The sequence below is a fragment of the Heterodontus francisci genome, chromosome 1, assembly GCF_036365525.1.
Source record: "Heterodontus francisci isolate sHetFra1 chromosome 1, sHetFra1.hap1, whole genome shotgun sequence".
In the NCBI taxonomy this organism is placed as follows: Eukaryota; Metazoa; Chordata; class Chondrichthyes; order Heterodontiformes; family Heterodontidae; genus Heterodontus; species Heterodontus francisci.
Window position 1 is genome coordinate 8,958,317 of NC_090371.1, and position 24,235 is coordinate 8,982,551.

The 24,235-nt window shown below is 45.0% G+C and overlaps 1 protein-coding gene across 1 annotated transcript in view; it reads right to left on the reverse strand.

The window, feature by feature from the left end:
* Positions 1 to 697: 697 nt before the first annotated feature.
* LOC137377673 (uncharacterized) overlaps positions 698 to 24,235 on the reverse strand; it is a 50,603-nt gene continuing 27,065 nt past the window's right edge. The window contains exon 5 of the mRNA XM_068047586.1: positions 698 to 2,933. Coding sequence (XP_067903687.1) covers positions 698 to 2,933 — 2,236 coding nt within the window. The remainder of the gene's footprint in view (positions 2,934 to 24,235) is intronic.

Sequence of the window (24,235 nt, forward strand, 5' to 3'; positions counted from 1 at the left end):
CTGAATCAGTACAACTGTCGAATTATACAATGATACATCAGAGGAGGACATTTGGCCCATTGTGTCCGTGCTGGCTCTATCAGCTATCCAATTTGTCCCACCCACCTGCTCTTTCACAATTTCTCCTTTTCAGGTATTTATCCAATTCCCTTTTGAAAGTTATTAGAGTCATAGTCATAGAGTTATACAGCACAGAAAGAGGCTTTTCGTGTCTGTGCCGGCCATCAAGCACCTAACTATTCTAATCCCATTTTCCAGCACTTGGCCCATAGCCTTGTATGCTATGGCGTTTCAAATGCTCATCTAAATACTTCTTAAATGTTGTGAGGGTTCCTGCCTCTACCATCCATTCAGACAGTGCGTTCTAGATTCCAACCACCCTCTGGGAGAAAACATTTTTCCTCAAATCCCCTCTAAACCTCCTGCCCCTTACCTTAAATCTATGCCCCTATTGAGTCTGACTCCACCTTCTCATGCCGTGCATTCCAGATCACAATAATTCACTGTGTAAAAAAAAATTCTAATTACCCCCTTGAATTCTTTTTATAAATTCACTTAATCTGTGTGTACTGGAAATAGTTTCTCCTTATTTACCCTCTAAAATTCAGAACACCTCACCCCTTAAGCTTCCCTGCTCTAAGGAGAACTATCACAAAGAAAGCTGTAGATTTAATGGGAGATGATGAATAGGATTCGATCAGTACGAACCCTGTAAGACAAACACTGGCTCAGACTGCATTGTGTTCCAGAGTCGGAGTTGGAGAGTTGTAAGCCACTGTGTAGAGGCACCTACCGGTATTCTGTCTTCCACATTGAAGTGGTTGGGATCTGGGCTAAGCCGCGACGGTGTCCAGATGGGAACATAGTTATCCACTTCCAGGCTGGTCAGTGAGTGACCTGACACGGTCAGTGTCTGCTCAGCCACCTGGCTGGTGTCCTCAGAGCTGCCCGGCGGGTTCAGCTCATCTTCTGGAGAGGCAACCTTCAGTCGGTCAGGGTGGATGGTGTCAGTTGAAGGGCACGGGCCAGGAGAGATGGCACGGTGCTCAGGCACTCTTGCAGTCTGCTCAGAGCTGCTGTACTCCATCCCATCAGTCAGCTTGGGAGCTGGAGGGCCCTCCTGCGTCCATGGGCCGGATCTGCTGTGACAGAATGAATGATTCTGGGTAAGGGCACTGGCGAAATCTAGCGAGCGAATGTCATGACCTCTGTCTTCGTTCAGGCAGCGATGGAGTGAGTCAGGTTTGCAGAGCAAGGCATCATCCATGCTTCCTCTCCTGGCATCCAACTGCGAGCCTGCTCTCGGCCCAGCTGGGCTCACAGGGATGAAAGGATGGTCACTGCCGCAGTTCTGGGTGGATAGCTGGTGGTCAGCCAGTTGCGGAGAAGCTGTGAAGGTCGGTGCGATACTCCTCCTTGGCAGAGAGTTGGACACTGGACCCCCACTGACCTGTGACAGCATGTGGTTGAGAGAGTCGGCGATGGCGGTGTATGCCCGCTGGCGGGGAGAAACTCCTTTCAGACCATGCAACACCAGGTTGTCAAAGCTCGGCCTGCCACCTGGGCACTGGCACAGGTCCCAGGCCCCGACTTTCGCCATGTAGCTCAGAGGAGGCAAGGACTGCAGGGTACCCGGAGAGGCTTGGCTGGTGGAGGAGGAGGCGCCCTGACTGGTGCTGCTCAAATCCTGCTTCCCAAACGAGGGTGCCAGCGAGAACTTGGGAGTGCCGTCCGCAGGTGCCTGCATTTCAATGAGGCGATTTGCTGCTCGCCTTCCTTGACCCAACTGAGCAGGACCCTTGGCTGGTAAATTCAAGACAACGGCTGGGGTAGACTGACAGACAGGATTGGCTAAAGTGGTGAGGAACGAAGAATCGGTGAGGCTTGTTGGGCATGCAGTAGGAGACAGCTCGCTATCCTTCTGCTCCTGCTCTGTGCTGTAGCCAGACAGTCCCGTCCCATCACCCTTGCTGTCCCCACTCCTGGTGGGCAGGATCTCAATGATGGTATCTTCCTTGCCGCTGTACGAAGTGGTGGGCTCTATGTTGGCAGTCACCGGTCCAGCTCCCGAGCTGAGACCATTGTTAGATGTAGCAGGTAAACTGGAAGAAGAGGGTCTTCGGCATTCAGAACTTGCATCAGAGTGAGATGTTTGACTGGTGTTACCCATTCGCTGCCCCCGCAATGTGACAATGGTGTCAGAAATCTCTGGCCTGCCCGAGTCCAATGAACCCAAATTCACATTTCCAAGAGAATCTGGAAAGGTGGTCCCTGGTTCAGGCGGGGCAAATTGCATCGGCTTCTCAAACAGCACAATGGCCTTGGTATCGGAAGACTGCGGAGAAACCAGAGCCCACCGCGGGTTAGGAGCAGGCTGCTCAGTGGCACTCTGCCCCCCTTCATTTTCAAGAAATGTGGTGCCATAGGTAATGCCCACTGTCCCCGGCGAGCTTCTCTTTTGATTGGCGCTGGAGGGCCCATTTGTTTCAATCGCGCTCCCGGAGCTGGATGGCAAGCTAGGCAAGCACATCTCCGGCACCAGCAATAACTGAGCAGGTAGCTCCCCGCCCAGAGGCAAGTCATGCCCCGAATCAGGAGCACCAAACGTTCCACCTGCCCGAGGTTGGGACCTGCTGCTCCCGATGCACACCGACACGTTGGGAAGCTCCATGAAGCGCTGGTCTCGGATGTAGTTCTCTGCTAGAGCGAAGTCCTCATCTTCCGTGGCCTCTGATCTCGGGCTGGGGGGCGTGAGGGAGTGCTGCAACAGGGAGCAGGTGCTGCTGGCATCCCCAAGCGGGTGCTGTGAAAGGGAGAGGCTGCCGCTCACAGAGTCTGCGGGAACCTGTGAAATGACCGCCTGCAGGAAGCTGTTGGCTTGGAAGGCTCTTCTGTATCCCTCATATGATAGTCCAGACAGGTCAGGAGTCTCCCTGAAATATAATTCAACACAAATTGATAAGTCTTGCTGGGGAGATGATGCTGATTCATTTGAGCTTAAATTAAACAGATTTCTTTCAGCAGATAACATTCTGGGACACAGTACATGAGTAGTTTCACACGTGATGTGTGGTGAGTGTGCCATGCTTAGGAGGGACAGTTGACTTTGGACATACGGTTGTCAAAGCTCTCTATGACCGTACTCCATTTGTATTAAAATAGGAAGCAATACACTTTGGAAATATGAACAGGGAAATCAAGTTTAAATGCTACAAACATACATATTAGGAGGAGTAGGCCACTCGTCCCCTCAAGCCTGCTCCACCATTCAACAAGATCATGGCTGATTTGATTGGAACCTCAACTCCACATTTCCACCTACCCCCAATAATCTTTCACCCCCTTGCTCATCAATAATCTATCTACCTCTGCCTTAAAAAAGACTCTGCTTCTACCGCCTTTTGAGGAAGAGAGTTGCAAAGACTCAAAACCCTGTGAGAGAAAAGGTTTCTCCTCATCTCTGTCTTAAATGGGTGATCCCTTATTTTTAAACAGTGACCTCTAGTTCTAGATTCTCCCACAAGAAGAAACATCCTTTCCACATCCACCCTGTCAAGACCCCTCAGGATCTTATATGTTTCAATCAAGTCGCCTCTTACTCTTCTAAACTCCAGCGGATACAAGCCTAGCCTGTCCAACCTTTCCTCATAAGACAACCCGCCCATTCCAACTACTGTCTAGTGAACCTTCTCTGAACTGCTTCCAACGCATTTACATCATTCCTTAAATGAGGAGACCAATACTGTACACAGTATTCCAGATGTGGTCTCACCAATGCCCTGTATAGCTGAAGCACAACCTCTCTACTTTCTCTTCCATTCCCCTCACAATAAATGATAAGATTCTATTAGCTTTCCCAATTACTTGCTGTACCTGCATACTAACTTTTTGTGATCCATGCACTGTGACACCCAGAGATCCCTCTGCATCCTCTCACCATTTAGATAATGTGCTTCTTTTTTATTCTTCCGGCCAAAATGGACAATGTCATATTTTCCCACATTATACTCCATTTGCCAGATCTTTGCCCACTCACTTAACCTATCTATATTCCTCTGTAGCCTCCTATGTCCTCTTCACAACTTACTTTCTTACCTATCTTTGCGTCATCAGCAAAGTTAGCAACCATACCTTCAGTCCCTCCATCCAAGTCATTTATATAAATTGTAAAAAGTTGAGGCCCCAGCACTGATCCCTGTGGCACACCACTCATTACATCTTGCTAACCAGAAATGACCCATTTTTGCCTATGCTCTGTTTCCTGTTAGCTAACCAATCTTTTATCTATGCCAAAATGGCACGCCCTACACCGTGAGCATTTATTTTATGCAATAACCTTTGATGTGGCACCTTATCAAATGTCTTCTGGATATCTAAGTACAATACATCCACCGGTTCCCCTTTATCCATAGCACATTACTTCTTCAAAGAACTCCAATAAATTGGTTAAACATGATTTCCCTTTCACAAAGCCAAGCTGACTTTGCCCGATTACCATGAATTTTTCTAAATGCCCTGAAATAACGTCTTTAATTCTAACATTTTCCCTATGACAGATGTTCAGCTAACTGGCATGTAGTTTCTTGCTTTCTGTCTCGCTCCCTTTTTGAATAAAGCAATTACATCGGCTATTTTCCAATCTAATGGAACCTTCCACGAATCTAGGTAATTTTAGAAAATCAAAACCAACGCATCAACCATCTCGCTAGCCACTTCTTTTAAGATCCTAGGATGAAGTCCATCAGGACCCGGGGACTTTTCAATACACAGCTCCAACAATTTGCTCAATACCACTTTCCTGCTGATTGTAATTTCCTTGAGTTTCTCCTTTTCTTCCATTTCCTGATTTACAACTATTTCTGGGATCTTCTGGTTACCTCTATCCTCTATAGTGAAGACCAATGCAAAATACCTGTTCAATTCATCTGCCATCTTCTTATTTTCCCTTATTAATTCCCCAGATTCACTTTCTATAGGACCAAAGCTCACTTTGTTAACCCCTTTCTTGATTAATTATCTATAGAAACTCATCCTATCTGATTTTATATTTCCAGCTAGCTTTCTCTCATACTCTAATTTATCCCTCCTTATTAATCTTTTAGTCTTTCTTTTCTGTTTTTATATTCTGTCCAATCTTCTGACCTGCCACCCATAGAGGGAGTGCAATGAAGGTTCACCAGGCTTGTTCTCGGATGGCGGGACGGTCCTATGAAGAAAGATGAAACTGAGCCTGTATTCTCTAGAGTTTCGAAGAATGAGAGGAGATCTCATTGAAACCTACAAAATACCTAAAGGGATCGACGGGGCAGATACAGATGTTTCCCCGGGTTGGGGAGTCTCGAACCAGGGGACACAATTTCAAAATAAGGGGGAAACCACTTAGGACAGAAATGAGGAGAAATTTCTTTACTCAGAGGGTTGTGAATCTTTGGAACTCTCTACCCCAGAGGGCTACAGAAGCTTAGTCATTGAGTATGTTTAAAGCAGAAACTGACAGATTTCTAAATACCAAGGACAGAAAGGGATATGGGGACAGTGTGAGAAAAAGGCATTGAAGTGGATGATCAGCCATGACCGTACTGAATGGCTGAGCAGACTCGATGGGCTGAATGGCCTACACCTGTTCCTATCTTTGCACAATTATATGCTTTTTCTTTAAGTTTGATATTATCTTTAACTTTAGTCAACCACAGGTCCTCTCATTGGAATTTTTCTTTCTCATTGGAATGAATCTATTGTGTGTATTCTGAAATAGCCCCTTAAATGTCTGCCACTGCATCTTTATTGACCTATCCCTTAATTTAATTTGCCAGTTCACTTTTGCTAGCTCTGCTTTCATGGCCTCATAATTACCCCTATTTAAGTTTAAAATGCTGGTCTTGAACCCACTCTTCCCTCCCTCAAACTGAATGTAAAATTCAATTGTATTATGATTGCTGCTGCCTAGGGGGTGCCTTCACGATGAGGTCATTAATTAATCTTATCACGTTGCACAATACCAGGTCTAGTATAGCCTGCTCTCTGGTTGGCTCCAGAATGTGCTGCTCTGAGAAACTATCTGAAAAACATTCTATGAACTCCTCATCTCGGCTACCTTTGCCCATCTGATTTTTCCGTCTATATGTAGATTAAAATCCCTCATGATTATCGCCATACCTTTCTGACAAGCTCTCATAATTTCTTCCTTGATACCTCATCCTACCGTGTGGTTCTATTAGGGGGCCTGTACAACACTCCCACAGATGACTTCTTGCCTTGATCAAATTTCATCTCAACATTTCTACATCCTGGTCTCCTGAACTTAGGTCATCCCTCTCTATTGTGCTAATACCATCATTAATTAACTGAGCCAACCCTCCACCTTTTCCTCCCTTGTGGGCAGGTCCTTCCTAAATGTCAATACTTCAACCCTTCAATATTCAGGTCCCAAACTATGTCATCCTGCGGCCATGTCTCTGTAATGGCAATCAGATCGTACTTATTTATTACCATTTGTGCAATCATTTCACATTTCATCTGTTTTGCTTCAAACTCTACGTGCACTCAGATACAGAGCCTTTAGTTTTGTCCTTTAATTATTTTTGTAACCTCTAGCCTTATCTGCTGACTTACTGTTAGATTTTTGAAATGCTGTGGAGGGCCCTTGTTATGCAGACACCGGTCTCGACTTCCTACACTGTTCCAGTGAAGCTCAACAGAAGCTCGAGGAACAGCACCTCTTTCGATTAGCCACTTTACAATCTTCCAGACTCAACAATTTCAAATCATAAACACTGCTCCCATTTTTCAGACTGCAGGTAATAGTGTCATGAAGTCTTTGTGGCACAGAAGGCAGCCATTTGGCCCATTAAGTCCAAGCCAGCTCTCTGTAGAGCAAACCAGTCAGTCCCATTCCCCCACTCTATTCCAGTAGCCCTGAAGGTTTATTTTCCTCAAGTGGCCATCCAATTTGCTTTTGAAGTCATTAATTGTCTCCGCTTCCACCTCCCTTGTGGGCAGTGAATTTCAGGTCATTAACAGCCGCTGCGTAAAAAAGTTCTTCCTCAGAACTCTGAGATGCAGAGGGATCTGGGTGTCCAAGTGCATGAATCGCAAAAAGGTTAGTATGCAGGTATAGCACATAATTAGGAAAGCCAATAGAATGTCATTGTTTATCATGAGGGGAATTGAATACAAAAGTAGGGAGGTTATGCTTCAGCTATACAGGGCATTGGTACGACCACATCTGGAGTACTGTGTACAATACCGGTCTCCTTATTTAAGGAAGAATGTAAATGTGTTGGAGACAGTACAGAGAAGGTTTACCAGACTAACACCTGGAATGGGCGGGCTGTCTTATGAGGAAAGGTTGGACAGGCTAGGCTTGTATCTGCTGGAATTTAGAGGAGTAAGAGGCAACTTGATTGAAACATATAAGATGCTGAGGGGTCTTGACAGGCTGGATGTGGAAAGGATGTTTCCCCTTGTGGGAGAATCTCGAACTAGGGGGTCACTGTTTAAAAATAAGGGGTCGCCCATTTAAGACAGAGATGAGGAGAAATTTTCTTCTCTCAGAGGGTCGTGAGTCTTTGGAATTCTCTTCCTCAAAAGGCGGTGGAAGCAGAGTCTTTGAATACGTTTAAGACAGAGGTAGATAGATTCTTGATAAGCAAGGGGGTGAAAGGTTATCAGGGGTAGGTAGAAATATGGAGTAGTCAGTTCAGCCATGAGCTTATTGAATGGCGGAGCAGGCTTGAGGGGTCGAGTGACCTACTCCTGCTCCTAATTCCTATGTTCGCATGCTCACATCTCCTTGCATCTCTTGTTGTCCAAAACCTTCAATCTGTGTTTCCTCATCCTTGTATCATCAGTTAATGGGAAGAGTTTTGCCTCGTCTACCTCTTCTTTATCTATCTTAATCTTGTACACCTCTATCAAATCTCCCCTCAAGCTCCTTTGCTACAAGGAGAACAACCCCAGCTTCTCCAACCTAACGTTGTAGCTAAAATCCCTCATTGCTGGAACCGTTCTGGTAAATCTCAAGGGCCCTCACATCCTTTCTAAAGTGTGGTGACCAGAACTGGGCGCAGTACTCCAGGTGTGGCCTAACCAGGGCTTTATAAAGGTTCATCATAACTTCCCTGTTTTTGTACTCTATACCTCTATTCATGAAACCCAAGATCCCATATGCTTTGCTAACTACTCTCTCAATATGTCCTGTCACCTTCAAATATCGATACATATGCACCCCCAGGTCCCTCTGTTCCTGCACACTCTTTAGAACTGTGTCATTTAGTCTCTATTTCCTTTCCCTATCACTTCTGCCAGAATGCATCACCTCAGAATTCTCTCTATTAAATTCCATCTGTGACTTGTCTGCCCATTCTGCGAGCCTATCTATGTGCTGTTGTCAATTTGTATCATCCTCACTGTTGGCCATACCTCCAAGTTTGGCATAATAAGCAAATTTTGAAATTTTATTCTGTATTCCAATATCCCAAGACATTTATATGTATCAAAAAAGCAATGGTACAAGCACTAACCCTTCAGGAACACCACTGTCTAACATCCCCCAGTCTAAAAAAACAACCATTTACCAAGACTCACTGTCTTCTGTCCTGAAGCTAATTTTTTTAACCACGCTGACAGTGACCCTCCCATTCCTATTCCATGAGCCTGTATTTTGGTAACCAGCCTTTTATGTGTTACTTTGTCAACTGCTTTCTTAAAATCCATTAAGCCAAAATCCATATAATCATTTGGTAGTACAGAACTTGAGTATTGCTGAAACTAGAGACATGTTGTCGAAGATTTTCATCTTGCACTCATCAGGACAATCTGCAAACATACCAATGTAAGTGAAAACAACAACTTTATACTGCATGAGAAGAGAGTGCTGATCGGTTGGCAAGTGAACGCTGATTGGTAAAGGTGTTGTCATGGAGAATGCACCAGTGCGCTAAGAATTATGCTGACAACCAATTTAAGATTGTCAGTAGGGCTCGCATTTGTGCGGACTGGAAGCTACATATATTAATACACAGGGTCCTGTTCTTTTCAGACAGAAAGAACATGTACAAACATTGCGCTTGTTTCAGCTAAACAAAATAAGTGACAGCCAATCGCTGGTTCATTCTTCAGAGCAAAGCCTTGACCAATCACAGCCTGGTTTAAATTTGAAACAAAGCTTGGCAATTAATGGTCAGTCACCGTAAATTGGTGCATTCTCCTTCGCAACGCCTCTACCAATCAGAGTTCACCTGCCAACCAATCAGCACTCTCTTCTCATACAGTATAAAGTTGTTGTATTCCCTTACATTGGTATTCTTGCAGATTGTCCTGATGCGTGCAAGACGAAAAGCTTCAACATGTCTCCATTTTCAGCAATGCTCAAGACAACATCCATTGTTTTCCCTTAATCAACCTTCTCTGCTACGTCATCAAAGAAATCATATAGATTAGTCAAGCCCCATGCTAGCTATTTTTTCCCCTGATTATTATTTCCAAAGCCTTACCCACCCACACAGCTTTGAACAACCTGGAAAGCAAGTCATCCCAACCAGGCGACTTATCCACTCCAAGCAAAGCCAGGCTTTCCAGTACATCCTGCATATCAATTTTCATCCCATCCATTAACTCTCTGCTTCTTCTGATATTTTGTTAGCATCCTCTTCCTTAGTAAACACCGATACAAAGCACTCATTAAGTATTCAAGCCTTGCCCTGTGCCTCGAATATATATCATCCTCTAATAGGACCCACCCACGCTTACAACCTGCTTATTATTTACATGTCGGTAGAAGATTTTTCGGTTCTCTTCCGTTAACTGTCATATTCTCTCTGCTAGTCTTATTTTGCTTTTTACTTTCTCTCTCAACTTATTATATTTGGCTTGGTTCTCGCTTGAAAAATTCATGAGACATGCATCATACACCCTCTTTTTTTTGTTTCATTTTCTCTATCGCCCTCACCATCCAAGGAGCTCTGGCTTTGGTTCCCTTCCCTGTCGCCTTTGTTGGAATGTGGGTCCATTACAGGCAGAGTCAGGAGAATTTATAATGGGGAATAGAGAAATGGCAGGAGAAGCTAAATGATTACTTTGTGTCTGTCTTCACTGAGGAAGATACAAGGAATCTCCCAGAATTAGAGATCCAAGGGATTAGGGGGAATGAGGAATTGAAGGAAATTAGTTTTAATAAGAAGGTTGTATTGGAGAAATAAATGGGGCTGAAGGTTGATCAGTCCCTAGGACCTGATATTCTACATCCCAGAGTGTTGAAAGAGGTAGCTTTGGAGATAGTGGATGCATTGGTGATCATCTTCCAAAATTCTATAGATTCTGGAATGGTTCCTGCAGATTGGAAGGTCGCAAATGTCACCCCACTATTTAAGGGAGGGAGGGAGAGAGAAAACAGGGAATTACAGACCTGTTAGCCTTACATCAGTCATTGGGAAAATGCTAGAATTTATTCTAAAGGATGTGATAAATGGACACTTGGATAATAATGATCTGATTGGGCATTGTCAACATGGATTTATGAATGGGAAATCATGTTTGACGAACCTGTTGGAGTTTTTTGAGGATGTTACTAACAAAATTGATAAAGGGGAGTCGGTGGACGTGGTATACTTGGATTTTCAGAAAGCTTTTCAGAAAGTCTCCCACAGGAGATTGGTTAGCACAATTAAAACACATGGAATAGAAGGTAATATACTGGCATGAATGAAGGATTGGTTAACAGGCAGAAAGCAGACAGTAGGAATAAATGGGTCATTCTCGCGTCGGCAGGCTGTGACTAGTGGGGTACCGGAGGGATCAGTGCTTGGGCCCCAGCTGTTCACAATATATATCAATGATTTGGATGTGGAGACCAAATGTAGTAGTTCCAAGTCCGCAGATGACACAAAACTAGGAGTGAATGTGCATTGTGAGGAAGATGCAAAGCGGCTTCAAGGGGATTTAGACAGACTTAGCAAGTGGGCAAGAACGTGGCAGATGGAATATAATGTGAAAAAATGTGAGGTTATCACTTTGGTAGGAGGAATAGATGTGCAGAGTATTTCTTAAATGGTAAGAGATTAGAAAGTGTAGATGGACAAAGGGACCTGGGTGTCCTCGTCAATAAGTCACTGAAAGCGAACATGCAGGTGCAGAAAGCAATTAGGAAGTCTAATGGTATGTTTGCCTTTATCACCAGAGGATTTGGAGTACAGGAGTAGCGAAGTCTTGCTTCAATTGTGTAGAACCGTGGTTAGACCGCACCTGGAGTACTGTGTGCAGTTTTGGTCCCCTTACCTTAGGAAGGCTATTATTGCCATAGAGGGAGTGCAATGAAGGTTCACCAGACTTGTTCCTGGGATGGCGGGACTGCCTATGAAGAGAGATTGGGGAAACTGGGCCTGTATTCTCCAGAGTTTCGAAGAATGAGAGGTGATCTCATTGAAACCTACAAAATACTTAAAGGGATAGACAAGGTAGATGCAGGTAAGATGTTTCCCCTGGTTGGGGAGTCTAGAACCAGGGCAAACCATTTCTAAATAAGGCGAAAGCGACTTTAGACAGAGATGAGGAGAAATTTCTTTACTTGGAGGGTTGTGAATTACCCCAGAGGGCTGTGGAAGCTCAGTCATTGAGTATGTTTAAAGCAGAGATTGACAGATTTCTAAATACAAATAACATAAGGGGATATGAGGATAGTGTGGGGAAAAGGCATTGAAGTGCAAGATCAGCCATGATCAGATTGGATGGTGAGGCAGGCTTGATGGGCTGAATGGCCTGCTCCTATGTTCCTATGTACCTAGCCTGTACCTGAAACATCTCCAAAGACTCTCAACCCTGTGAGAGAAAACATTTCTCATTTGTGTTTTAAATGTGCGACCCCTTATTTTTAAACAGTGACCCCGAGTTCTAGATTCTCCCACAAGGGGAAACATTCTTTCCACATCCACCCTGTCAAGACCCCTCAGGATCTTACATGTTTCAATCAAGTCGCCTCTTAATCTTCCAAACTCCAGCAGATACAGGCCTAGCCTGTCCAACCATTCCTCATAAGACAACATGCCCATTCCAGGTATTAGTCGAATGCAGAGATGTGCGAAGTGATACTTTTCAGTAGGAAGAGTGAGGAGAGGCAAAATAAAATAAAGGGTACAATTCTAAAGGGGGTGCAGCAGAGGGACCTGTGGGTAGATGTGCACAAATCATTGAAGGTGGCAGGGCAGGTTGAGAAAGTGGTTAAATAGGCAAATGAGATCCTGGGCTTTATAAATAGAGACATAAAGCACAAATGGAAGGAAGTTATGATGAATAGTTATAAAACGCTGGTTTGGCCTTAACTGGAGTGTTGTGTCCAACTCTGGGCACCACACTTTAGGAAAGATGTGAAGGCACTGGAGAGAGTGCAGAAGAGATTTAGCAAAATGGTTTCACGAATCAGGGGCTTTAATTACATGAATAGATTAGAGAAGCTGGAACTGTTCTCCTTAGAGAAGGTTAAGAGATTTGACAGAGGTATTCAAAATCATGAGGGGTGTGGACAGGGTAAATAGAAAGAAACTGTTCCCAATGGTGAAAGGGTCGAGCGCCACAGAATGTTGAGTTCAAGTGATTCGCAAAAGAAACAAAGATGACATGAGGAAAAGTTGTTTTTAGTAGCGAGTGTTTGGGATCTGGAATGCAGTGTCTGAGAGTGTGGCGGACGCAGATTCAATCATGGCTTTCAAAAGGGAATTGGATAAGCATCTGAAGAGAAAAAATTTCCAGGGCTACAGGGAAACGGAGGAGTTGTTACTGGAATCTATTATTAAGGAAGTCTTAACAATGCATTTAGAAAACCATAGCATGACCAGACAGAGTCAACATGGTTTTACTAAAAGGCAATCATGTTTGACAAACTTATTCAAGTTTTTTGAGGATGTAATTCGCAGGACAGATAAAGGGGAACCAGCACATCTACTAACTATACTTGTATTTCCAAAAGGGATTCAATAAGGTGCAACACAAAAGGTGAATATGCACGATAAGGGCTCATGGAGTTGGGGGCTAATATATTCGCATGGATGGAGGATTGGTGAACGGGCAAGCAGAGAGTAGGGATAAATGGGGCATTTTGAAGTTGGTAGGCTGGACCTGGTGGAGTGCTGCAAGGATCAGAGCTGGGGCCTTAGCTCTTGAAAATCTATATCAATAACCGAGACGAAGAGACCGAGAGTAATTTATGACCGAGATGAGGGGTGTGATGGCATGGTAGCTAAATTTGCAGATGACACAAACATAGGAAGGAAAGTAAGTTGTGAAGAGGACATAAGGAGCTTGCAGACCGATATCGATAAGTTGAGTGAGTGGGCAAAAATCTAGCAGATGGAGTATAATGTGGGAAAATATGTAGTTGTTCACTTTGGCAGGAAGAATTTTAAAAAAGTACTACTTAAACAGAGAACGACTGCAGAACTCAGAGGTGCAGAGGGATCTAGGTTTTCAAGTGCTTGAATCACAAAAGGTTAGTATGCAGGTTCAGCAAGTCATAAAGTAGGCGAATGGAATGATATCCTTTATAACGAGAAGAATTGAAAATAAAAGTAAGGATGTTATGCTTCAGTTATACAGGGCATTGGTGAGACCACATCTTGAAAACTGTGTGCAGTTTTGGTCTCCTTAGATGTAAATGTGTTGGAAGCGGTTCAGAGTTGGTTTACTAGATTGATACCCAGAATAAGCCAATTGTCTTATGAGGAAAGGTTGGACAGACTGGGCTTGTTCCTACTGTTTTTTTTCATGTTTGTGCTTTGGGTCAGGGCTGTTCATTTTTCTGTCAATTAACACTCTCTCTGCACGAATGCTTTGTCTTTCACCACACCATTAACATACCGTTTGCCTTTGCTCCATAACCTTCTGGTCAGTTATTCTCTGTGACCCTCTATCCTATCAACACCTCTTTTGTTATCTCTTGCCCCACCCCCGCTTTATTTGCTAAAAACCTATTGCATTTCTCACATTTGCCAGTTCTGATGAAAGGTCACTGACCTGAAATGTTAACTTTGCGTCTCTCTCCACAGATGCTGCCAGACCTGCTGAGTATTTCCAGCATTTCTTGCTTTTATTTCAGATTTCCAGCATCTGTAGTATTTTGCCTTTATTTTATTGTTTTCACTGGAGTCCAGATCCTGGACGGTCTTGACAAGGTGGTTGTGGAAAGGATGTTTCCTTTTGTGGGTGAGTTCAGAACTAGGGGGCACTGTTTTAAAATTAGGGGTCACCCTTTTAGGACAGAGATGAGAAATTTTTTCTCTCAGAGGGTTGTGTGACTTTGGAATTCTCTGTCTCAGAAGGTGGTGAAGGTGGTCATTGAATATTTTTAACGCAGAAGTAGATAGATTCTTGTTAGGTAAGGGAATCAAATGTTATCGGGGGTAGACGGGTGTGTGGAATTCGAGACATAAACAGATCAGCCATGATCTTATTGAATGGCCTACTTCTGCTCCTAATTTGTATTTGTATCTAAGTTTGCTGATGATACTAAGATAGGTGGGAATGTAAGCTCTGAGGAGGAGACAAAGAGGCTGCAAAGATATAGGCAGGCTAGGTGACTGGGTAACAAGGTGGCAGATGGAGTATAATGTTGGGAACTGTGAGGTTATTCGCTGTGGTCGTAAGAATAGAAAAGCAGAATATTTTTGAAAAACATGAAACTTTTAAATTTTGATGTTCAGAGATACTTTGGTGTACTCATACACGCAGCAAAGAAAGTTAGCATGCAGCTACAATTCAGAAGGCAAATGGCATGTTGGCCTTTACAAGTATTATAAGGAAGTCTTGCTACAATTGCAAAGGGATTCGGTGAGACCACATCTAGACTACTGTGTGCAGTTTTAGTCTCCATATCTACTTGCCTTGGAGGAGGTACAATGAAGGCTGATTAGATTGGCACAAAAGCAAAATACAGATACTGGAAATCTGAAACAGAAACCGAAAGTGCTGGAAATACTCAGCAGCTCTGGCAGCATGTGTGGTGAGAGAAACAGAGATGTTTCAAGTCACAGACCTGAAACTTGAACACTGTTTCTCTATCCACAGATGCTGTCTGACCTGCTGAGTGTTCACTAAATAGGTTCGTGGGATGAGAGGGTTGTCTTATGATGAGAAGCTGAGTAAACTGGGTCTATATTCTCGAGAGTTTAGAAGAATGAGAGGTGATCTCATGGAAACATACAGGATTCTGAAGGTACTTGACAGGGTAGACACTGAGAAGTTGATTCCCCTGGGTGGGGAAGCTAGAACACGGGGTCACAGTCTCAGAATAAGAAACTGATCATTTAGGACTGAGATGAAAAGTTATTTCTTCACTCAGAGGGTTGTGAATCTTTGGAATTCTCTATCCCAGAGGGTTATGGATGCTCCATTGTTAAGTATATTCAAGGCTCGGACAGACAGATTATTGATCCCACAGGGAATCAAGGGATATTGGAGCAGGCAGAAAAGTGAAGATGAGACAGAAGATCAGCCATGATCTTACTGAATGGCAGAGCAGACTCCAGGGGCCAAATGGCCTTCTCCTGCTCCTATCTCTTATGAGTGGGACAAGCTAAAATATTCTTGCAGAGGGCCAGCACAGGCTTAACAGACTGAATGAGCACCTTCTGCATTGTAACCATTCTATGATTCTACCTTTTGTTTCTTTACTTTCCCATTACCATGTCCATTCAGTCTTTCACCATCCTCCCATTCCTCAATTAATTTCTCCTGCCTTCGACCCAACCACAGGCCTTCCCTTTTTGTTCTTTCGTCCCCTCTGCCTTACCTTTTTTTGAAATTTAATCGTGGGCTGTGGGAGTCACTGGCCAGGTGAGCATTTATTGCACATCCTAATTGCCCTCAAGGTGGTGGTGGTAAGCTGCCTTCTTGAACCGCTGCAGTCCATGTGGGGTAGGTACACCCACAGTGCTGTTCGGAAGGGAGTTCCAGGATTTTGACCCAGCGACAGTGAAGGAACGGCAATATAGTTCCAAGTCAGGATGGTGTGTGGCTTGGAGGGGAACATGCAGGTGGAGGTGTTCCCATGCACCTGCTGCCCTTGTCCTTCCAGGTGGTAGAGGTCGCAGGTTTGGAAGGTGCTGTCAAAGGAGCCTTGGTGCATTGCTGCAGTGCATCTTGTAGATGGTACACACTGCTGCCACTGTGCGTCTATGGTGGAGGGAGTGAACGTTGAAGGTGGTGGATGGGGTGCGAGTCAGGCGGGCTGCTTTATCCTGGATGGTGTCGAGCTTCTTGAGTGTTGTTGGAGCTGCACCCATCCAGGCTAGTGGAGAGTATTCCATCACACTCCTGACTTGTGCCTTGTAGGTGGTGGACAGGAATTGGGGAGTCAGGAGGTGAGTTACTCACCACAGGATTCCCAGCCTCTGACCTGCTCTTGTAGCCACAGTATTTATGTGGCTGGTCCAATTCAGATTCTGGTCAAAGGTAACCCCCAGAATGTTGATAGCGAGGGATTCAGCGATGATAATGCCATTGAACATCAAGGGGAGATGGTTATATTCTCTCTCGTTTTTTTTTAATTCATTCATGGGATGTGGGCGTCACTGGCTAGGCCAGCATTTATTGCCCATCCCTAATTGCCCTTGAGTAGGTGGTGGTGAGCTGCCTTCTTGAACCATTGCAGTCCATGGGAGGTAGGTACACCCACAGTGCTGTTAGGAAGGGAGTTCCAGCGACAGAGAAGGAACGGCAATATAGTTCCAAGTCAGGATGGTGTGTGACTTGGAAGGGAACTTGCAGGTGGTGGTGTTCCCATGCATTTGCGACCCTTGTCCTTCTAGTTGGTAGAGGTCGCGGGTTTGGAAGGTGCTGTCTAAGAGCCTTGGTGAGTTGCTGCAGTGCATCTTGCAGATGGTACACACTGCTGCCACTGTGCGGCGGTGGTGAAGGGAGTGCATATTTTTGGATGGGGTGCCAATCAAGCAGGCTGCTTTGTCCTGGATGGTGTCGAGCTTCTTGAGTGTTGTTGGAGCTGCACCCATCCAGGCAAGTGGAGAGTATTCCATCACAATCCTGACTTGTGCCTTGTAGATGGTGGACAGGAATTGGGGAGTCAGGAGGTGAGTTACTCACCACAGGATTCCCAGCCTCTGACCTGCTCTTGTAGCCACGGTATTTATATGGCTACTCCAGTTCAATTTCTGGTCAATGGTAGCCCCTAGGATGTTGATAGTGGGGGGATTCAGCAATGGTAATGCCGTTGAATGTCAAGGGAAGATGGTTAGATTCTCTCTTGTTGGAGATGGTCATTGCCTGGCACATGTGTGGCGCGAATGTTACGTGCCACTTATCAGCCCAAGCCTGGATATTGTCCAGGTCTTGCTGCATTTCTACAAGGACTGCTTCAGTATCTGAGGAGTCACGAATGGTGCTGAACATTGTGCAATCATCAGCGAACATCCCCACTTCTGACCTTATGATTGAAGGAAGGTTATTGATGAAGCAGCTGAAGATGGTTGGGCCTAGAACACTACCCTGAGGAACGCCTACAGTGATGTCCTGGAGCTCAGATGATTGACCTCCAGCAACCACAACCATCTTCCTTTGCGCTAGGTATTAATCCAACCAGCAGAGAGTTTTCCACCTGATTCCCATTGACTTCAGTTTTGCGAGGGCTCCTTGATGCTTTACTCGGTCAAATGCTGCCTTGATGTCAAGGGCAGTCACTCTCACCTCACCTCTTGAGTTCAGCTCTTTCGTCCATGTTTGAACCAAGGCTGTAATGAGGTCTGGAGCTGAGTGGCCAAGGCAGAACCCAAACTGCTCAGCAAGTGCCGCTTGATGGCACTGTCGATGACACCTTCCATCACTTTACTGATGACAGAGAGTAGGCTGATGGGGCGGTAATTGGCCGGGTTGGACTTGTCCTGTGTTTTGCATACAGGACGTACCTGGGCAATTTTCCACATTGCCGGGTAGATGCCAGGATTGTGGCTGTACTGGAACAGCTTGGCTCAGAGTGCTACAAGTTCTGGAGAACAGGTCCTCAGTACTATTGCCGGAATATTGTCAGGGCCCATAGCCTAGCATCTGTCAGAAAGGTAGTGAATTTCTGGAATGTGTCCGGGATAGTTTCCTACAGCAATATGTCCTAGCTGTAACAAGTGGACAGGCAATATTAGATTTAGTTATGAGTAACCAGCCAAATTTAATTAGTAGCCTAACTGTGCGTGAACATTTATCAAATAGTGATCACGACATATCGAATTCAAGGTAGCGTTTGAAAGTGAAAAGCACGAATCAGCTACTAGAATTTTAGACTTGGGTAAGGCTGACTTTACCGGAATGAGACAGAGACTGTCCATGGTAAACTGGGTAGATCTGTTAATGGGTCAAACGACTGAAGAACAGTGGAGAATATTTAAAGAAACATTTAACGAAATACAGAGCGAGTATATACCTGAGAGGAAAAAGCTCCACTTCACAGAAAAAACAGCCAAGGACAACTAAAGAGATTAGGGATAGCATAAAACAAAAAGAAATGGCTTACAAAAATGCAAAACACAGCACAGATCCGGCCGAATGGGATCGATACAAAGACCAGTAAAGGGTCACAAAGCAGAAGAGCTACTGAAAGAGATTATGAAAGGAAACTTGCAAGGGACATCAAAATCAATAAGAAATTTTATCGTTACATAAAGGGAAAACAGGTGGTCAACAGCCCACTGAAAGCTGAAACTGGAGATATTGTCATTGATAATGGGGAAATGGCAGACATGTTGAACAATTACTTTGCCTCAGTATTTACAGTTGAAAAGGAGGATAATTTGCCGGAAGTCCCATAAAAATTAATGGCCGATAGGGGACAGGGACTTAATACAATTAACGTAAGTAAAACATCAGTAACAAGGAAATTAATGGAACTAAAGAGTGGGAAATCCCCAGGACCTGACGGTTTCCATCCGAGGGTGTTAAAGGAAGTAGGGGAGCACATTGTAGATGCCCTAACTATAGTCTTTCAGAGTTCCCGAGATTCAGGAGTGGTCCCTCTGGATTGGAAAGTTGCACCTGTCACTCCACTTGTTAAGAAGGGTGAAAGGGGGAACCAAGGAAATTACAGACCAGTTAGCCTGACATCTGTGGTGGGCAAGTTGCTGGAGTCTATAATCAAGGATAGGGTGACTGAACACCTGGAAAAAATTCAGTTAATCAGGGACAGCCAGCATGGATTCATGACGGGAAGGTCATGCCGGACAAATCTCATTGAATTTTTTGAAGAGGTGACTAAGGTAGAGGACAGGGGAATGTCTATGGATGTTATGTATATGGACTTCCAAAAGACATTTGATAAAGTCCCACATAAGAGATTGTTAAGTTTAGTTTAGTTTTTTAATTTATTTATACAGCACTTAAACAGGCCCTTCGGCCCACCGAGTCTGTGCTGACCATTAACCACCCATTTATACTAATCCTACACTAATCCCATATTCCTACCACATCCCCACCTGTCCCTATATTTCCCTACCACCTACCTATACTAGTGGCAATTTATAATGGCCAATTTACCTACCAACCTGCAAGTCTTTTGGCTTGTGGGAGGAAACCGGAGCACCCAGAGAAAACCCACGCAGACACAGGGAGAACTTGCAAACTCCACACAGGCAGTACCCAGAATTGAACCCGGGTCGCTGGAGCTGTGAAGCTGCGGTGCTAACCACTGCGCTGCCCTAAGGTAGAAGCCCATGGAGTTGAGGGAAAATTATTGACATGGTTAGAAAGTTGGTTGAGTGGTAGGCGACAGAGAGTGGGGATAATGGGTAAGTATTCCAATTGGCAGGATGTAACTAGTGGTGTCCCGCAGGAATCTGTGTTGGGGCCTCAATTATTCACATTACTCATTAACGACTTGGATGATGGCATAGTAAGTCATATATCCAAATTTGCTGATGATACAAAGTTAGGCGGCATTGTAGACAGTCTAGATGATAGCATAAAATTGCAAAGAGATATTGACAGACTCGGTGAGTGGGCAAAACTATGGCAGATGGATTTCAATGCGGGCAAGTGTGAGGCTATCCATTTTGGACCAAAAACGGATAGAGCAGGGTACTTTCTAAATGGGAAGAGGTTAAGTACAGTGGATGTCCAAAGAGACTTGGGGGTTCAGGTGCACAGATCTTTAAAATGCCACGAGCAAGTGCAGAAAATAATCAAAAAGGCTAATGGAATGCTAGCCTTTATATCTAGAGGATTGCAGTATAAAGACACAGAGGTTATGCTGCAGCTGTACAAAACCCTGGTTAGACCCCACTTGGAGTTACTGTGAGCAGTTCTGGGCACCACACCTTAGGAAGGATATATTGGCCTTGGAGGGAGTGCAACGTAGGTTTACAAGAATGATACCTGGACTACAGGGGTTAAGTTACAAGGAGAGATTACACAAATTAGGCCTGTTTTCGCTAGAATTTAGAAGGTTAAGGGGTGATCTGATTGAAGTCTTCGAGATATTAACAGGAAAAGACAGGCTAGATAAAGATAAACTATTTCCACTGGTTGGAGATTCTAAAACTAGGGGGCATAGTCTAAAAATTAGGACCAGACCGTTCAGGAGAGATGTTGGAAAGCACTTCGTCACGCAAAGGGTGGTAGAGGTTTGGAACACTCTCCCACAAACAGCAGTTGAAGCGAGAACAGTTGTTAATTTTAAATCTGAGATAGATAGATTTTTGTTAAACAAAGATATTAAGGGATATGGGCCAAAGGCAGGTATATGGAGTTAGGCCGCGGATCAGCTATGATCTCATTGAATGGCGGGACAGGCTCGAGGGCCTGAATGGCCTACTCCTGTTGCTATCTTCCTTTGCAGTATCCAGTGCCTTCAGTCGTTTCCTGACATCACACAAAGTGAATCGAATTGGCTGAGGTCTGGCATCTGTGATGCTGGGGACTTCAGGAGGAGGCCGAGATGGATCATCAACTCGGCACTTCTGGCTGAAGATTGTTGCAAATGCTTCAGCCTTATCTTTCCCACTGATGTCCTGGACTCGCCCATCATCAAGGATGGGGATATTTGTGGAACCACCTCCTCCAGTTAGTTGTTTAATTACACCACCATTCACGGCTGGATGTGGCAGGACTGCAGAGCTTAGATCTGATCCGTTGGTTATGGGATCGCTTAGCTCTGTCTATCGCATGCTGCTTACGCAGTTTGGCATGCAAGTAGTCCTGTGTTGTAGTTTCACCAGGTTGACACCTCATTTTGAGATATGCCTGGTGCTGCTCCTGGCATGCCCTCCTGCACTCTTCATTGAACCAGGGGTGGTCTCCTGGCTTGATGGTAATGGTAGAGTGGGGGATATGCCGGGCCACGAGGTTACAGATTGTGGTCGAGTACAATTCTGCTGCTGCTGATGGCCCACAGCACCTCATGGATGACCAGTTTTGCATTGCTAGATCTGTTCGAAATCGATCCCATTTAGCACAGTGGTAGTGCCACACAACACGATGGAGGGTAGCCTCAATGTGAAGGCGGGACTTCGTCTCCACAAGGACTGTGTGGTGGTCACTCCTACCAATACTATCATGGACAGATGCAGCTGCAGCAGGCAGATTGGTGAGGATGAGGTCACGTATGTTTTTCCCTCTTGTTGTTTCCCTCACCACCTGCTGCATACCCAGTCTAGCAGCTATGTCCTTTAGGATTCGGCCAGCTTGGTCAGCGGTGGTGCTACCGAGCCACTCTTGGTAATGGACATTGAAGTCCCCTACCCAGAGTACATTCTGTGCCCTTGCCACCCTCAGTGCTTCCTCCAAGTGGTGTTCAACATGGAGGAGTACTGACTCATCAGCTGAGGGAGGGCGGTGGGTGGTAATCAGCAGGAGGTTTCCTTGTTCATGTTTGACCTGATGCCATGAGATGTTGAGGACTCCCAGGGCAACTCCCTCCCTACTGTATACCACTGTGCCGCCAACTCTGCTGGGTCTGTCCTGCAGGTGGGACAGGACATACCCAGGGATGGTGATGGCAGTGTCTGGGACATTGTCAGGTATGATTTGGTGAGTATGACTATGTCAGGCTGTTGCTTGCCCAGTCTGTGGGACAGCTCTCCCAACTTTGGCACAAGCCCCCAGATGTTAGTAAGGAGGGCTTTGCAGGGTCGACAGGGCTGGGTTTGCCGTTGTAGTTTCCGGTGCCTCGATCCATGCGGAGTGGTCCATCCGGTTTCATTATTTTTTATTGACTTGGTAGCGGTTAGATACAACTAAGTGGCTTGCACGGCCATTTCAGAGTGCATGTAAGAGTCAATGACATTGCCGTAGATCTGGACTCACATATAGGCCAGACAAGGTAAGGACAGTAGATTTCCTTCCCTAAAGGACATTAGTGAACCAAATGGGTTTTTTCCAACAATCGATAATGGTTTCATGGCCATGATTAGAATAGCTTTTTTTTTTTAGATGCTCATTGACTGGCATTTGTGTGGCACTAATGTTACTTTCCACTTATCAGCCCAAGTCTGGATATTGTCCAGGTCCTGATGAAAGGTCACTGACCTGATACGTTAACTCTGCTTCTCTTTCCACAGATGCTGCCAAACCTGCTGAGTATTTCCAGCATTTCTTGTTTTTATTTCAGATTTCCAGCATAATATTCTGCTTTTATATTATTGTCCAGGTCTTGCTACATATGGACATGGACTGCTTCAGTATCTGAGGAGTCACGAATGGTGCTTAACATTGTGCAATCATCAGCAAACATCCCCACTTCCGACCTTATGATTGAAGGAAGGTCATTGATAAAAACAGCTGAAGATGGTTGGGCCTAGGACACTACCCTGAGGAACTCCTGCAGTGATGTTCTGAAGCTGAGGTGATTGACCTTCAACAACTACAACCATCTTCCTTTGTGCTGGGTATGACTCCGATCAGTGGAAAGTTTTCCCCCTGATTCCCATTGACTCCAGTTTCGCTAGGGCTCCTTGAGGCCATACTCGATCAATGATTTGCAACCTTGCCTGTCCCCTTAAGGCAACAAATTAATATTGTATCGGCACATACCGAGATCAACTCCAGGGATTTTTTTTTTAAAGCAATATTGTTTGCTAAAAGATGCCACTTCCTTTGAGCCAATAAGATGCAGTCGTAATAATGAGGTGTGACACTTTGAAGTGTGCCATTTTAACATGTGACAGGAGTGTACGTGATGGAGAAATTTAGACTACATCTTCCCATCACACCTCATATGTCACACATGCAAACCACGACCCATTTATAACTGTTAATGGGATCTATTAAAGGCAAGTAACATTTGCACCACCCAAGTTCCAGGTCATGACCATCTCCCCTTGATGGTTAATGGCTTTACCATCGCTGAATCCCCCACTATCAACATCCTGGGGATCACCATTGACCAGAAACTGAACTGGACCAGCCACATAAATTGCTGTGGCTGCAAGAGCAGGTCAGAGGCTGGGAATCCTGCGGTGAGTAACTCACCTCCTGTCTCCCCAAAGCCTGTCCACCATCTACAAGGCACAAGCCACTTGCCTGGATGGGTGAAGCTCCAACAAAACTCAAGAAGCTCGACACCATCCAGGACAAAGCAGCCTGCTTGATTGGCACCCCATCTACAAACATTCACTCCCTCCACCACCGACACACAGTGGCAGCAGTGTGTACCATCTACAAGATGCACTGCAGCAACTCACCAAGACTCCTTCAACAGCACCTTCCAAACCTGCAACCTCTACCACCTAGAAGGGCAAGGGTAGCATTTGCATGGGAACACCATCACCTGCAAGTTCCCCTCCAAGTCGCACACCATCCTGACTTGGAACTACATCGCCGTTCCTTTACTGTCACTGGGTCAAAATCCTGGAACTCCCTTCCTAACAGCACTATGGGTGTACCTACACCCCAAGCACTGCAGCGGTTCAAGAAGGCAGCTCACCACCACCTTCTCAAGGGCAATTAGGGATGGGCATTAAATGCTGGCCTAGCCAGCGAAGCCCACATCCCCCGAACGAATAAAAAAAAAAATCAGCATGTCACTGATTTCAAGAATGCATGGAACTTATTCCTTGTGGCCTTAATACTGAGGCCTGGATGAATTTCTGGAGTCCCGAGTTCAAATCCCACCATGGAAGCTGGGGAATTTAACTTCAGTTAAATAAATTAGGAATAAAAAGCTGGTCTCAGTAATGGGGACCATGAAACTACCGGATTGTCATAAAAACCCATCTGGTTCACTAATGTCCTCCAGGCAAGGGAATCTGCCATCCTT